The 17,662-nt window shown below is 44.6% G+C and overlaps 1 protein-coding gene across 1 annotated transcript in view; it reads right to left on the reverse strand.

The window, feature by feature from the left end:
- Positions 1 to 17,527, reverse strand: part of LOC110487776 (actin filament-associated protein 1-like 1) — a 73,385-nt gene extending 55,858 nt beyond the window's left edge. The window contains exon 1 of the mRNA XM_036943285.2: positions 17,382 to 17,527. Within this exon, the coding sequence (XP_036799180.2) occupies positions 17,382 to 17,400 (19 nt within the window). The 5' untranslated portion in view covers positions 17,401 to 17,527. The remainder of the gene's footprint in view (positions 1 to 17,381) is intronic.
- Between the last annotated feature and the right edge of the window lie 135 nt (positions 17,528 to 17,662).

Here is a 17,662-nt window from a genome sequence, read left to right on the forward strand (position 1 = left end):
AGAGAATATTGAGTATGATTTTCCCTCTGATTGAGTTTACAATAGAATCGGGCAACACTGGATATCAGTATTCCTCGGCACTAATACATAGTGTAAAAGTACTGTTAATACTGCTAGTATAGGGATGAAAACATTTGGTTTGGTATAGTCTGAGGCAGAATGTGCAAAGCTGTCATCAAGGGTGGCTACTTTGAAGAATCTCAAATTAACATATATTTAGATTTATTTAACACTTTTTTGGTTACTACATGATTCCATGTGTTATTTCATAGTTTTGATGTCTTCACTATAATTCAACAATGTAGAAAAACCCTGGAATGAGTAGGTGTGTCCAAACTTTCGACTGGTACAGTACCTACGCAAGCACATGTGCCCACACACTGTACTGCATACTGCAATATCTCAAAATGTCAATCACTACAGTAATGCATACAGGAGTACTCTCACTCAGGGCGCCACGGTTGTGTCAGGTTGGCTGGATGTCCTTTGGGTGGTGGACCATTGTTGATACACATGGTAACCCGTTGAGCGTGAAAAACACACTCTCACATGTGCACAAAAACACACACACACACACAGGCACCACTCTCTCTCCCTCCCTCTCAATTTAAGGGGCTTTATTGGTATAGGAAACATATGTTTACATTGCCAAAGCAATGCAATGTCTCACTTTCATTCACACACCCACTCCACCACTCCCTAAACCCAGCACTCCACCACTCCCTAAACCCAGCACTCCACCACTCCACCACTCCCTAAACCCAGCACTCCACCACTCCACCACTCCCTAAACCCAGCACTCCACCACTCCACCACTCCCTAAACCCAGCACTCCACCACTCCCTAAACCCAGCACTCCACCACTCCACCACTCCCTAAACCCAGCACTCCACCACTCCACCACTCCCTAAACCCAGCACTCCACCACTCCACCACTCCCTAAACCCAGCACTCCACCACTCCACCACTCCACCACTCCCTAAACCCAGCACTCCACCACTCCACCACTCCCTAAACCTACCACTCCACCACTCCACCACTCCCTAAACCCAGCACTCCACCACTCCCTAAACCCAGCACTCCACCACTCCACCACTCCACCACTCCACCACTCTGTAGACTAGCTGCTCTCCCCTCTGATACACAGGCCTGGCCTGTAGACTAGCTGCTTCCCACTCTAATACACAGGCCTGACCTGTAGACTAGCTGCGTCCCCCTCTGATACACAGCCCTGACCTGTAGACTAGCTGCTTCCCACTCTAATACACAGGCCTGACCTGTAGACTAGCTGCTTCCCACTCTAATACACAGGCCTGACCTGTAGACTAGCTGCGTCCCCCTCTGATACACAGGCCTGACCTGTAGACTAGCTGCTTCCCACTCTAATGCACAGGCCTGACCTGTAGACTAGCTGCTTCCCACTCTAATACACAGGCCTGACCTGTAGACTAGCTGCTTCCCACTCTAATACACAGGCCTGACCTGTAGACTAGCTGCTTCCCACTCTAATACACAGGCCTGACCTGTAGACTAGCTGCTTCCCACTCTAATACACAGGCCTGACCTGTAGACTAGCTGCTTCCCACTCTGATACACAGGCCTGACCTGTAGACTAGCTGCTTCCCACTCTAATACACAGGCCTGACCTGTAGACTAGCTGCTTCCCACTCTAATACACAGGCCTGACCTGTAGACTAGCTGCTTCCCACTCTAATACACAGGCCTGACCTGTAGACTAGCTGCTTCCCACTCTAATACACAGGCCTGACCTGTAGACTAGCTGCTTCCCACTCTGATACACAGGCCTGACCTGTAGACTAGCTGCTTCCCACTCTAATGCACAGGCCTGACCTGTAGACTAGCTGCTTCCCACTCTAATACACAGGCCTGACCTGTAGACTAGCTGCTTCCCACTCTAATACACAGGCCTGACCTGTAGACTAGCTGCTTCCCACTCTAATGCACAGGCCTGACCTGTAGACTAGCTGCTTCCCACTCTAATACACAGGCCTGACCTGTAGACTAGCTGCTTCCCACTCTAATACACAGGCCTGACCTGTAGACTAGCTGCTTCCCACTCTAATACACAGGCCTGACCTGTAGACTAGCTGCTTCCCACTCTAATACACAGGCCTGACCTGTAGACTAGCTGCTTCCCACTCTAATACACAGGCCTGACCTGTAGACTAGCTGCTTCCCACTCTAATACACAGGCCTGACCTGTAGACTAGCTGCTTCCCACTCTAATACACAGGCCTGACCTGTAGACTAGCTGCTTCCCACTCTAATACACAGGCCTGACCTGTAGACTAGCTGCTTCCCACTCTAATACACAGGCCTGACCTGTAGACTAGCTGCTTCCCACTCTAATACACAGGCCTGACCTGTAGACTAGTGAACATGCAGTCAACCATCTGTCCATTGAAGAGGAGGAAGATGAGGAAGAGAAGAGTGACTTTCTCACTATCTGGCAAAGAACAGAAAATGCTTCTTTCTACCTCTAGACAGCCTTCATCCATTCATCACTCTCTCTTTCTTTCTCTGTTTTTCATTCCCTCCCTAAATCTCTCCCCCCCCTCCCTCCAGCCCGTGGGGTGGCATGGAGGAGTTGAGTCAGCCGTTTAGCAGACAAAGAGTCCAGTGATCTAAGTCTCATTCAGTATAATAGAGGTCTGCTATCTGCACTCTACCCCATGATATCAGCACATAGATATGTGACTGTGTCTAACAGACAGGCTGGCTTCCTATGATGGGGCAAGAAAACACGCACGCACGCAGGCACACACACACACATACACACACACATACAGATACACACACACACACACACACACACACACACGCACGCAGGCACACACACACACACACACACACACACACACACACACACACACACACACACACACACACACACACGCACACACACACACACACACACACGAAAAATAGTAGCCTCTTTGTCTGCCTATGCAAGTTATTGGTCATGTAGGGGGGGGCTTGATTGAGTACTGTGTTGGTCAGAGTAACAGGGGGTCCCCCGGAACACTGGAGCTCACTCATGACCTCATAACGTCTGACCCCTGACCTCTGCGCTGACCTTGAATGTGTCCCAAAAGGCAGCCTATTACTTTTATAGTGCACAACTTTTGACCAGAGCCCATAGGGTACTATGTAGGGAATAGGGGGCCACTTGGTCTGCAGACCTTGTCTCAGTCTGTCAGACGGTTAGGAAGGAAACAGAGTAGGAACACCTAGACGCTGATCCAAGGTCAGTTTCTATTCTTCCACTCTGATGGTTAAGGATACGATTTGGAGGGGTATGCTGATACTAGATCTGTGGCTGAAAGGGTCAAGTCTACCCACTAGTCAGTACTGCACGGCTCAGATACTGTCCATGTGACTGTACCAAGAGAGAGCTGAGTTGACAGCTAACAAGTCACAGCCTGTAACTGTCAGGTCCAAAAACCATGCAAATCATATCACAATGAGTTTAATGACAGGGTGAGAATACTAACGTCAGCATCAGGTTTGATGACAGCAGTGATATTTCACACAAAAAGCTGTTGATGCAGATTCATTATGAGAAGTAAACTTCTGAACCCCCTCTCCCACTTTCTCTACCCCCCCACTCCCTCTCTCTTCCTGTCCCCCTGTCTCCCTCCCTCGCTAATCTAACATAGCAGGTGTAAAATAAACACCTGAGCAGGGTCGGCAAGAGCATCTGATTTTCAAGCTTTGCCTCATCTCTGCTTTTCCCTGAAAAATGGATGAAGGTGTTTATTTCAACCCCACTGAGGGTGCTCCCTTTCTGTTCCTCCCTCCTCTCTCTCCCTCCCGACATCTCTCCCTGCTTCTCTATAACCCTCTGTCTCCCTCCCTACATCTCTCCCTGCCTCTCTATAACCCTCTGTCTCCCTCCCTACATCTCTCCCTGCCTCTCTATAACCCTCTGTCTCCCTCCCTACATCTCTCCCTGCTTCTCTATAACCCTCTGTCTCCCTCCCTACATCTCTCCCTGCCTCTCTATAACCCTCTATCTCCCTCCCTACATCTCTCGCTGCCTCTCTATAACCCTCTCTCTCCCTCCCTACATCTCTCCCTCGCTCTCTATAACCCTGTGCTAACTTCAATTCATATTTAAAATCAGTCCTGCTAACTTCAATTCATATTTAAAATCAGTCCGGCTAACTTCAATTCATATTTAAAATCAGTCCTGCTAACTTCAATTCATATTTAAATTCAACCTGCTAACTTCAAGTCATATTTAAAATCAGTCCTGCTAACTTCAATTCATATTTAAAATCAGTCCTGCTAACTTCAATTCATATTTAAATTCAACCTGCTAACTTCAATTCATATTTAAAATCAGTCCGGCTAACTTCAATTCATATTTAAAATCAGTCCTGCTAACTTCAATTCATATTTAAAATCAGTCCTGCTAACTTCAATTCATATTTAAATTCAACCTGCTAACTTCAATTCATATTTAAAATCAACCTGCTAACTTCAAGTCATATTTAAAATCAGTCCGGCTAACTTCAATTCATATTTAAAATCAGTCCTGCTAACTTCAATTCATATTTAAATTCAACCTGCTAACTTCAAGTCATATTTAAAATCAGTCCTGCTAACTTCAAGTCATATTTAAAATCAGTCCTGCTAACTTCAATTCATATTTAAATTCAACCTGCTAACTTCAATTCATATTTAAAATCAGTCCGGCTAACTTCAATTCATATTTAATTTCAACCTGCTAACTTCAATTTGTATTTAAATGCAACTGTGCTAACTTCAATACATATTTAAATTAAACTGTGCTAAATTCAATACATATTTAAAATCAGTCCTGCTAACTTCAATTCATATTTAAATTCAACCTGCTAACTTCAATTCATATTTAAAATCAGTCCGGCTAACTTCAATTCATATTTAATTTCAACCTGCTAACTTCAATTTGTATTTAAATGCAACTGTGCTAACTTCAATACATATTTAAATTAAACTGTGCTAAATTCAATACATATTTAAAATCAGTCCGGCTAACTTCAATTCATATTTAAATTCAACCTGCTAACTTCAATTCATATTTAAAATCAGTCCGGCTAACTTCAATTCATATTTAATTTCAACCTGCTAACTTCAATTTGTATTTAAATGCAACTGTGCTAACTTCAATACATATTTAAATTAAACTGTGCTAAATTCAATACATATTTAAAATCAGTCCTGCTAACTTCAATTCATATTTAAATTCAACCTGCTAACTTCAATTCATATTTAAAATCAGTCCGGCTAACTTCAATTCATATTTAATTTCAACCTGCTAACTTCAATTTGTATTTAAATGCAACTGTGCTAACTTCAATACATATTTAAATTAAACTGTGCTAAATTCAATACATATTTAAAATCAGTCCGGCTAACTTCAATTCATATTTAAATTCAACCTGCTAACTTCAATTCATATTTAATTTCAACCTGCTAACTTCAATTTGTATTTAAATGCAACTGTGCTAACTTCAATACATATTTAAATTAAACTGTGCTAAATTCAATACATATTTAAAATCAGTCCGGCTAACTTCAATTCATATTTAAATTCAACCTGCTAACTTCAATTCATATTTAAAATCAGTCCGGCTAACTTCAATTCATATTTAATTTCAACCTGCTAACTTCAATTTGTATTTAAATGCAACTGTGCTAACTTCAATACATATTTAAATTAAACTGTGCTAAATTCAATACATATATAAATCAGTCCTGCTAACTTCAATTCATATTTAAATTCAACCTGCTAACTTCAATACATATTTAAATTAAACTGTGCTAAATTCAATACATATTTAAAATCAGTCCGGCTAACTTCAATTCATATTTAAATTCAACCTGCTAACTTCAATTCATATTTAATTTCAACCTGCTAACTTCAATTTGTATTTAAATGCAACTGTGCTAACTTCAATACATATTTAAATTAAACTGTGCTAAATTCAATACATATTTAAAATCAGTCCGGCTAACTTCAATTCATATTTAAATTCAACCTGCTAACTTCAATTCATATTTAAAATCAGTCCGGCTAACTTCAATTCATATTTAATTTCAACCTGCTAACTTCAATTTGTATTTAAATGCAACTGTGCTAACTTCAATACATATTTAAATTAAACTGTGCTAAATTCAATACATATTTAAAATCAGTCCGGCTAACTTCAATTCATATTTAAATTCAACCTGCTAACTTCAATTCATATTTAAAATCAGTCCGGCTAACTTCAATTCATATTTAATTTCAACCTGCTAACTTCAAGTCATATTTAAAATCAGTCCGGCTAACTTCAATTCATATTTAAATAAACTGTGCTAACTTCAATACATATTTAAATTAAACTGTGCTAACTTCAATACATATTTAAATTAAACTGTGCTAACTTCAATTCATATTTAAATTAAACTGTGCTAACTTCAATACATATTTAAATTCAACTGTGCTAACTTCAATACATATTTAAATAAACTGTGCTAACTTCAATACATATTTAAATAAACTGTGCTAACTTCAATACATATTTAAATAAACTGTGCTAACTTCAATACATATTTAAATAAACTGTGCTAACTTCAATACATATTTAAATTCAAACATCACATTCCTCAAAAGCCTGAGAGAGCATGTCTTTGTGTCAAATTGTATTCTACTGGTCTCAGCATACACAAACTGTAACACAATCAACGTAAACGCACACACACGCACGCACGCACGCAGACACGCACGCACGCACACACCCACCCACGCACGCATACACGCACGCACACACACGCACGCACGCACGCACGCACGCACACAGCCTCTTCATTTTCTGGAACGATCTTTGGAATGTGTGGTATTCCCACCTGTGACACAGAGAGGTCGTGATATGACTATACAGGTCAGATGTATTATGTAGACCAGAGAGGTCAAGGTGTGACTATACAGGTCAGATGTATTATGTAGACCAGAGAGGTCAAGGTGTGACTATACAGGTCAGATGTATTACGTAGACCAGAGAGGTCAAGGTGTGACTATACAGGTCAGATGTATTATGTAGACCAGAGAGGTCGTGATATGACTATACAGGTCAGATGTATTACGTAGACCAGAGAGGTCAAGGTGTGACTATACAGGTCAGATGTATTACGTAGACCAGAGAGGTCAAGGTGTGACTATACAGGTCAGATGTATTATGTAGACCAGAGAGGTCGTGATATGACTATACAGGTCAGATGTATTACGTAGACCAGAGAGGTCAAGGTGTGACTATACAGGTCAGATGTATTACGTAGACCAGAGAGGTCAAGGTGTGACTATACAGGTCAGATGTATTACGTAGACCAGAGAGGTCAAGGTGTGACTATACAGGTCAGATGTATTACGTAGACCAGAGAGGTCAAGGTGTGACTATACAGGTCAGATGTATTACGTAGACCAGAGAGGTCAAGGTGTGACTATACAGGTCAGATGTATTATGTAGACCAGAGAGGTCAAGGTGTGACTATACTGGTCAGATGTATTACGTAGACCAGAGAGGTCAAGGTATGAATACAGAGATCAGATCAGAGTGTTTCATGTCACTCTGTATTATTCTGGCCTCTATAATGATATACTGTATGTTGTGTCTCTATAAGGATATACTGTATGTTCTGTGTCTGCTAAACCTTTCCATATGCTCACAGACACATTGAAGAGACAATTACCATGATTCAGCACAGACAGCCTGGGATGATAAGGGGATGATGAGTGGATGAGGGGATGATGTGGGAATGTGCCCCAAATGCCACCCTATTTCTTTAAAAGTGCACTACTTTGACAAGAGATTTATGAGTTCTGGTCAAAAGTAGTGCACATAAATAGGGTGGCATTTGTGATGCATTCAATCCCACCAATGCTATGTGCCTCTGAGGGGTCAACCTCAACCTTTCCCCTCCCTGCTCACACTCCCACCTGATGCTCCTGGACACACACACACACACACACACACACACACACACACACACACACACACACACACACACACACACACACACAGGGCATTAGGCCATTACACTATTTCTCCATTCTCTAGGCTTGGCTTTTTGCTCACACAGATCCTGCTGTGTTTGCTTTACAAACGGATGATTCCTTGGCTTGTTTTCAGCCAAGAGGAGAGAAGAAAAGGAGAGAGGAAGAGGGAGGAAAGGAAGAGGAGAGAGGTAGAGAAGAGAGGAAGATCAAGAGGTAGAGAGGAAGAAGAGAGAGTATGAGGTGGGAGGAAGAGGGTAGAGGGAGAGAAGAGAAGAGGAAAGGAGAGGTAAATGAGAGATAGAGGAGAAAGGAGAAGAAGGGAGGAAAAGGAGGAACATGAGGGAGAGGAGGATAGAGAATAGAGGAAGAGGAGAGAGAAAGAGGGCTGAAGAGAAGCTAGTAACAGAGCGGTGAAGAAGAGAAGGACAGAAGAGGAGGAGTGAGGAAGAGGAAGAGAGAGAGGGAGAGAGAGAAGAGGAGGAGGGAGGGAGAGGGAGAGAACAGAGTAAGAAGAGAGAGGAGGAGAAGGAGGGAGGGAGGAAGAGGAAGATGTAACTCGTAAACCTGTCACCTGAGCAGCTTCCTGTACTTGTGCTACTTTCATTACAGTTCCTTCTCATCCATGTGTGTCCCTGCCTGCCTGGCTGGTTGGAAGGCTGTGGGTGCTGGAGCTGGGTGTCACGACTTCCCCCGAAGTTGGCTTCCCTGCCTGTTCGGGCGGTGCTCGGCGGTCGTCCTACTAGCCGCTACCGATCCCTTTTTCGTTTGTCTGTTGGTTTTGTCTTATTAGTTTCAGCTGTGTGTATTTTGGTTTAATTAGCTTCCCTATATGTAGTAGTTTGACCCGCCCTTGTTTTGTGCGGGATTGTCTTTTGTTACGTGTGTACATATTAGGTCGTGGTGTATTTTATTTTCTATACTGGACACCCTGTGGTTTTGGGTTGTCTGGTATAGTGTCCTGCGCCCTGTATTGTATTGGGCTTATCAGTTTGGTGTGCAATAGTAAAGCACTTTACTTCGTTACTCTCTCTCTGCGTCTGATTCCTGCACACACACCTAGTCCCGCGTGACACTGGGCCTGAGATCCTGCTCTGGGTTTCACAATGCTCTAACCCTCCAAATTCTGCTAGTGGACCAGAGTCAGACCTGGGTTCAAATACTATTTGAACTCTTTTAAAAATGAGTGTTTTCTCTTGTCTGCCTAGAGTGCCAGACTTGTGAGTTTTGCACTCTTGTGACTATTCTATTGGTTCCATTGTGCCATCCAGGCAAGTTCAATCAAGTCCAGATAAAGTATTTGAAATTATTTTGAACCCAGATTACTGTACTAGTTACTGTACTGGTTACTGTACCTCCACTACAGAGTGTGGTTAGAGAGAACTGAGTCAGGGAAACGTGTGAGGCCAATAAAAAGATTTTCTCTGATTTATGAGGAGTCAGACCCAGTGGTGAGGGACCGAGGGGCTGGTTTCTCTGACCCAGTTGTAATGCACAGACAGACAGTAGACACTACAATCCAGGGCTGCTTCCCAAATGGCACCCTATTCCCTATATAGTCCACTCCTTTAGACTAGGGTACATAGTGACTACTTTTGTGATTCACACCAAAAGATTATCATGAATTGCCCCCATGTCTTAACGTCCATCTCAAGGCAATGTGACCTTGGATTAGAGGACCAGGGAGATAGTATTTCAGGAATAACAATTTATTTTTTTCTGTTTGTTTGGCCAAAGCTCATGATCATAGTCTGAGAACAAGGTAAGGGGAAGAATAACACTAACAGAGCCTGTGGGTGATCTAGCTCTGTACTACTACAACACACACACACACACACACACACACACACACACACACACAGCCGTGCCAAGCCTGCAAGTACCCAAACAGTGTGACATCCAGGACGTCTTAAAGACACAAACCTTTCGCTGTGGGAGACCTGACAGAGCTGATCTCTTTATAACCTTTATGTTATAAACAGACAGAGAGAGAGAGAGAGAGAGACGTGGTCCAACAACAAGCCCCAACCAGTGCAAGAGAAATTGAAAACCAACCCGTGTCTACAAACCCCTATCCCACACAGACTCAAAAGGCTTCTTTTCAAAACGTCATGAGAACGTATTGTAGTTGAGAGTGAGGTATCAACATCAAAATGATTATCTTTCACTCAACGGAAACTGGAAGTTGTAGTTGGAGAGAGAATGCATTGGTCATGTCACAGTAAAACAGCTTGGGAGATGGAAGCAGCTGCAGACAAATGGTGTTAGGGCTGAGGCCCATTCCAGAAGTGCTGCTCCTTTCCCATGTGGCCTTGTCCACTTCCATTCACAGATTTAGCTGTAAATGACAGGATACAGGTGTGGGCCTAACTAAGAAAGTAATAGCCTTTCCTCTGCAGAACTAGTATTACTTATCCAGTGACGACCCGTCATTCAGGGCAGGTGGGGCAGAGCCATCTGTTTTGAGCCTCACTAAAAAAAGGTTTGTTGCCTGTTTGCATGTTACTTTGGCAATAATATGTGTCACATATCAGTTTGCAAAATTTAAAAAAAAAAAAAAAAAAAAAAATCTTTGAGTTGATAAAGCCGTATAAAAACTATATTTTTTTGCTTTCTTGAGTCAGGCAGCTCCAAAATGCAGGTGTTTTAGCCCAGCTCAGTGCTTTCTGTGGTGCTGGGGCAGCTAATGGTAAATACAGAGCATAGGGGTTGGTAATGTTCTCTAGTTGCGCCATGATTGGCTCAGTGTTCTGTCACTCATGGGAACACTACGTCACCGCCAAGTCTAGGGGTAGAGCTTGAAAATTCAAGCCCCTTGGGTGCTGCCATAGAGTTACAGTAGAAGTATCCATCCAAGAAGGCTCAAGGTCATTGGTCACAGATACAATTATGTCAATGCTTTGATTGGACAGATCATGTCTACATCATACTTTCAAAATCTTAGTTAGCAAGCTAGCAGTCATCATATCGTCATGAATCAAGTCGACAATCTACTGGCAAATCCTTTTCAATCCTTGTCATATGAAAATAAATTCCGAAGATAAATTATTGATAAAACGTGTAAGTGCTCATCGGCCATTAGACATAAACATTACACAAGTTGGAAATCGCAAATTCAACAATGATTAGTTTGGAAGGAATCAGTGGCTGACTGCAAGCATTGCAATGCAACCACTAGCCTTCTATTCAGTGCAGTGGGTGTGTGGTCCAAGTCTGAGTTTAAGGGTATCTTTTCCAAGCTTAAAATGATAAACATTCAACTTTGGCCATGCTGTCAATCCAGCATGACTCCTGCCGCGTTCAAAACAACTGGAAACTTGGAACTGGGAAATCTCAGGGTTCAGCAAGTTCAAGACAGCTGAAAAGTAGCTCCGACTGGGAAAATACATTTTCCACATCCAACTCGGAATTCCAAGTAAGGAACCTCTTTCTGGAGCTCCTTATTGTAAGATCTTTCATTCTCTGCTTATATGCCCCCTTTATTTATCATATGGTTCTGACTTGGTGTACAGGGAGAATACTGTAAGAGCAGCCCATGTTCTGAATTCTGTAACTGTACATTTCAAAAGTGCTGAACAAATAGTTGTATTGACTACGTCTGTCCTAGCTCGCTCATTAATGTCTTAATAATCGAAATAACAGATTGCCTCTTATTCGCATGTTGTTCCCTTATGCCATAGTTTGAACATCTCAATTGTCAGTAGAAACCACAGTTGTTTAAGCAAGTCAGCCATATCAGCTATGTTTTTTTAAATGCAGTAAATGAGGCTGAATGAAGTGTTTCGGTGCAAGACAAGGCTCCGTTGATAGCCAGGTGTAGCAGTGGTAAGATGTTTGGACTGCTGTTGGGACTCTGCTGATGGGACAGCTTTATGTAGGCCCTAACAGTTTGTGGGCATCATTTGTCACCGTTATAGTGAAATGACTTTATTGTTTAGTTTTGTGTTGTGTAGTGGTTGTGTTGTGTAGTGGTTGTGTTGTGTAGTGGTTGTGTTGTGTAGTGGTTGTGTTGTGTAGTGGTTGTGTTGTGGTCGTGGTTGTGTAGTGGTTGTGTTGTGTAGTGGTTGTGTTGTGTAGTGGTTGTGTTGTGTAGTGGTTGTGTTGTGTATGGGTTGTGTTGTGGTTGTGTTGTGTAGTGTAGTGGTTGTGTAGTGGTTGTGTTGTGTAGTGGTTGTGTTGTGTATGGGTTGTGTTGTGGTTGTGTTGTGTAGTGTAGTGGTTGTGTAGTGGTTGTGTTGTGTAGTGGTTGTGTTGTGTAGTGGTTGTGTTGTGTAGTGGTTGTGTTGTGGTCGTGGTTGTGTAGTGGTTGTGTTGTGTAGTGGCTGTGTTGTGTAGTGGTTGTGTTGTGGTCGTGGTTGTGTTGTGGTCGTGGTTGTGTTGTGGTCGTGGTTGTGTAGTGGTTGTGTTGTGTAGTGGCTGTGTTGTGTAGTGGTTGTGTTGTGGTCGTGGTTGTGTAGTGGTTGTGTTGTGTAGTGGCTGTGTTGTGTAGTGGTTGTGGTTGTGTAGTGGTTGTGTTGTGTAGTGGTTGTGTTGTGTTGTGTAGTGGTTGTGTTGTGTTGTGTAGTGGTTGTGTTATGTTGTGGTTGTGTTATGTTGTGGTTGTGTAGTGGTTGTGTTGTGTAGTGGTTGTGTTGTCTTGTGTTGTGTAATGGTTGTGTTGTGTAGTGGTTGTGTTGTGTAGTGGTTGTGTTGTGTAGTGGTTGTGTTGTGTAGTGGTTGTGTTGTGGTCGTGGTTGTGTAGTGGTTGTGTTGTGTAGTGGTTGTGTTGTGTAGTGGTTGTGTTGTGTAGTGGTTGTGTTGTGTATGGGTTGTGTTGTGGTTGTGTTGTGTAGTGTAGTGGTTGTGTAGTGGTTGTGTTGTGTAGTGGTTGTGTTGTGTAGTGGTTGTGTTGTGTAGTGGTTGTGTTGTGGTCGTGGTTGTGTAGTGGTTGTGTTGTGTAGTGGCTGTGTTGTGTAGTGGTTGTGTTGTGTAGTGGTTGTGTTGTGGTCGTGGTTGTGTTGTGGTCGTGGTTGTGTAGTGGTTGTGTTGTGTAGTGGCTGTGTTGTGTAGTGGTTGTGTTGTGTAGTGGTTGTGTTGTGGTCGTGGTTGTGTAGTGGTTGTGTTGTGTAGTGGCTGTGTTGTGTAGTGGTTGTGGTTGTGTAGTGGTTGTGTTGTGTAGTGGTTGTGTTGTGTTGTGTAATGGTTGTGTTGTGTTGTGTAGTGGTTGTGTTATGTTGTGGTTGTGTTATGTTGTGGTTGTGTAGTGGTTGTGTTGTGTAGTGGTTGTGTTGTCTTGTGTTGTGTAATGGTTGTGTTGTGTAGTGGTTGTGTTGTGTAGTGGTTGTGTTGTGTAGTGGTTGTGTTGTGTAGTGGTTGTGTTGTGGTCGTGGTCGTGTAGTGGTTGTGTTGTGTAGTGGTTGTGTTGTGTAGTGGTTGTGTTGTGTAGTGGTTGTGTTGTGTATGGGTTGTGTTGTGTAGTGTAGTGGTTGTGTAGTGGTTGTGTTGTGTAGTGGTTGTGTTGTGTAGTGGTTGTGTTGTGTAGTGGTTGTGTTGTGGTCGTGGTTGTGTAGTGGTTGTGTTGTGTAGTGGCTGTGTTGTGTAGTGGTTGTGTTGTGTAGTGGTTGTGTTGTGGTCGTGGTTGTGTTGTGGTCGTGGTTGTGTAGTGGTTGTGTTGTGTAGTGGCTGTGTTGTGTAGTGGTTGTGTTGTGTAGTGGTTGTGTTGTGGTCGTGGTTGTGTAATGGTTGTGTTGTGTAGTGGCTGTGTTGTGTAGTGGTTGTGGTTGTGTAGTGGTTGTGTTGTGTAGTGGTTGTGTTGTCTTGTGTTGTGTTGTGTAGTGGTTGTGTTGTGTTGTGTAGTGGTTGTGTTATGTTGTGGTTGTGTTATGTTGTGGTTGTGTAGTGGTTGTGTTGTGTAGTGGTTGTGTTGTCTTGTGTTGTGTAGTGGTTGTGTTGTGTAGTGGTTGTGTTGTGTAGTGGTTGTGTTGTGTAGTGGTTGTGTTGTGTTGTGTAGTGGTTGTGTTGTGTAGTGGTTGTGTTGTGTAGGGGTTGTGTTGTGTAGTGGTTGTGTAGTGGGCGTGTTGTGTAGGGGTTGTGTTGTGTAGTGGTTGTGTAGTGGTCGTGGTTGTGTAGTGGTTGTGTTGTGTAGTGGCTGTGTTGTGTTGTGGCTGTGTTGTGTAGTGGTTGTGTTGTGTTGTGTAGTGGCTGTGTTGTGTAGTGGCTTGCCCCACCAAGATTTACAAGCTAAAATCGCCACTGCACTTACCCAGTTCTATCAGATCCGTGGAGGAGAGTACATGAAGGCAGAGAAGGACAGAACTTGTACTGAACGGAGCACAGCGCTGGTGCGGGAATGCTAGGATAAAACGTATCGCTGCCTGCAGCGTTGGTGGGGGAATGCTAGGAGAAAACGTATCGCAAGCGTTGGAGGGGGAAGGCTAGGGGAAAACGTATCGCTGCCTGCAGGGTTGGTGCGGGAAGGCTAGGAGAAAACGTATCGCTGCCTGCAGTGTTGGAGGGGGAAGGCTAGGAGAAAACGTATCGCTGCCTGCAGTGTTGGAGGGGGAAGGCTAGGAGAAAACGTATCGCTGCCTGCAGTGTTGGAGGGGGAAGGCTGGGAGAAAACGTATCGCTGCCTGCAGTGTTGGAGGGGGAAGACTAGGATAAAACGTATCGCTGCCTGCAGTGTTGGAGAGGGAAGGCTAGGAGAAAACGTATCGCTGCCTGCAGTGTTGGAGGGGGAAGGCTAGGAGAAAACGTATCGCTGCCTGCAGTGTTGTAGGGGGAAGACTAGGATAAAACGTATCACTGCCTGCAGTGTTGGAGGGGGAAGGCTAGGATAAAACGTATCGCTGCCTGCAGTGTTGGTGGGGGAAGACTAGGAGAAAACGCATCGCTGCCTGCAGTGTTGGAGGGGGAAGACTAGGAGAAAACGTATCGCTGCCTGCAGTGTTGGAGGGGGAAGGCTAGGAGAAAACGTATCGCTGCCTGCAGTGTTGTAGGGGAAAGACTAGGATAAAACGTATCACTGCCTGCAGTGTTGGAGGGGGAAGGCTAGGATAAAACGTATCGCTGCCTGCAGTGTTGGTGGGGGAAGACTAGGAGAAAACGCATCGCTGCCTGCAGTGTTGGAGGGGGAAGGCTAGGAGAAAACGTATCGCTGCCTGCAGGGTTGGAGGGGGAAGACTAGGAGAAAACGTATCGCTGCCTGCAGTGTTGGAGAGGGAAGGCTAGGAGAAAACGTATCGCTGCCTGCAGTGTTGGTGGGGGAAGGCTAGGAGAAAACGTATCGCTGCCTGCAGTGTTGTAGGGGGAAGACTAGGAGAAAACGTATCGCTGCCTGCAGTGTTGGAGGGGGAAGACTAGGAGAAAACGCATCGCTGCCTGCAGTGTTGGAGGGGGAAGGCTAGGAGAAAACGTATCGCTGCCTGCAGGGTTGGAGGGGGAAGGCTAGGATAAAACGTATCGCTGCCTGCAGTGTTGGTGGGGGAAGGCTAGGATAAAACGTATCGCTGCCTGCAGTGTTGGTGGGGGAAGGCTAGGATAAAACGCATCGCTGCCTGCAGTGTTGGTGGGGGAAGGCTAGGAGAAAACGTATCGCTGCCTGCAGTGTTGTAGGGGGAAGACTAGGAGAAAACGCATCGCTGCCTGCAGTGTTGGAGGGGGAAGGCTAGGAGAAAACGTATCGCTGCCTGCAGGGTTGGAGGGGGAAGGCTAGGATAAAACGTATCGCTGCCTGCAGTGTTGGTGGGGGAAGGCTAGGATAAAACGTATCGCTGCCTGCAGTGTTGGTGGGGGAAGGCTAGGATAAAACGTATCGCTGCCTGCAGTGTTGGTGGGGGAAGGCTAGGATAAAACGCATCGCTGCCTGCAGTGTTGGTGGGGGAAGGCTAGGAGAAAACGTATCGCTGCCTGCAGGGTTGGAGGGGGAAGGCTAGGAGAAAACGTATCGCTGCCTGCAGTGTTGGAGAGGGAAGGCTAGGATAAAACGTATCGCTGCCTGCAGTGTTGGAGGGGGAAGGCTAGGATAAAACGTATCGCTGCCTGCAGTGTTGGTGGGGGAAGGCTAGGATAAAACGTATCGCTGCCTGCAGTGTTGGAGGGGGAAGGCTAGGATAAAACGTATCGCTGCCTGCAGTGTTGGTGGGGGAAGGCTAGGATAAAACGTATCACTGCCTGCAGTGTTGGTGGGGGAAGGCTAGGAGAAAACGTATCACTGCCTGCAGCGTTGGAGTGGGAAGGCTAGGATAAAACGTATCGCTGCCTGCAGTGTTGGTGGGGGAAGGCTAGGATAAAACGTATCACTGCCTGCAGCGTTGGAGTGGGAAGGCTAGGATAAAACGTATCGCTGCCTGCAGTGTTGGAGGGGGAAGGCTAGGATAAAACGTATCGCTGCCTGCAGTGTTGGAGGGGGAAGGCTAGGATAAAACGTATCACTGCCTGCAGCGTTGGAGTGGGAAGGCTAGGGGAAAACGTATCGCTGCCTGCAGTGTTGGAGAGGGAAGGCTAGGAGAAAACGTATCGCTGCCTGCAGGGTTGGACGGGGAAGGCTAGGATAAAACGTATCGCTGCCTGCAGGGTTGGTGGGGGAAGGCTAGGATAAAACGTATCACTGCCTGCAGCGTTGGAGTGGGAAGGCTAGGGGAAAACGTATCGCTGCCTGCAGTGTTGGAGGGGGAAGGCTAGGATAAAACGTATCACTGCCTGCAGCGTTGGAGTGGGAAGGCTACGGGAAAACGTATCGCTGCCTGCAGTGTTGGAGAGGGAAGGCTAGGAGAAAACGTATCGCTGCCTGCAGGGTTGGAGGGGGAATGCTAGGATAAAACGTATCGCTGCCTGCAGTGTTGGAGGGGGAAGGCTAGGGGAAGGGTTGGGAGACGATTTGCACCGCTTACGAAGACAAGTCAAACTAAACACAGTAAGGTGGTAAACCGACAATCATTCCAAGTATTCTGGACGATCACATTTTTCTAAAGCCTATGGCCAACGGACAGCGCACTTAGTCCATAGTAATATAAAAATTATTCCAACAATCCAATTCTCTGCAAAGGGCTGTTCTGATGTTTACTAAGTTGTCAACAAAATTATGAGAATCCTAAACAGGCAATTACACTACAGTTAGCCTCTCTACAATTAGCCTTCTCTATGCATTAATAATAAACTGAGTTTGTGTAGCAGTATGGCAGCAGTTCCCATGTCAAAAAACAGTGAAATTAAAGTTGCAATTTATGCACATATCCCTATTGGTTGGTTTAAAAAACCCAGTTGCATAACTTTGAAATAATAGCTACATAATAGCTTACTTTGTGTCATTTCACACTATGGATTAACTTGAAATGAAAAGTGGATTAAGACTGACACTTACATCTGTTGTTGGTGTCCATCCCGGTGGAAGTAATGGATGAGAGAGAGGTGGTTTCCTGGGCTCATCCGGAGACTGTGACGGAGAGCAGCTCCATGTGAGACCGCGCTGACAGCTACACTTGATACATAGCAGACTCCCTTTCTCTCTTTCTCTCTCTCTCTCTCTCTCTCTGCCTCTCTCAATGAAGTTGCAGAGAAATGAACAGTCCGCTCTTTGCTGGGTCCTAAAGCTAGTACCCTCATAGAGCAGTATGGCAATAACCCTTCCTACCTATCTCTAAC

The sequence above is a fragment of the Oncorhynchus mykiss genome, chromosome 14 (assembly GCF_057628025.1).
Source record: "Oncorhynchus mykiss isolate SJ-2025 chromosome 14, ASM5762802v1, whole genome shotgun sequence".
NCBI classification, from domain to species: Eukaryota; Metazoa; Chordata; class Actinopteri; order Salmoniformes; family Salmonidae; genus Oncorhynchus; species Oncorhynchus mykiss.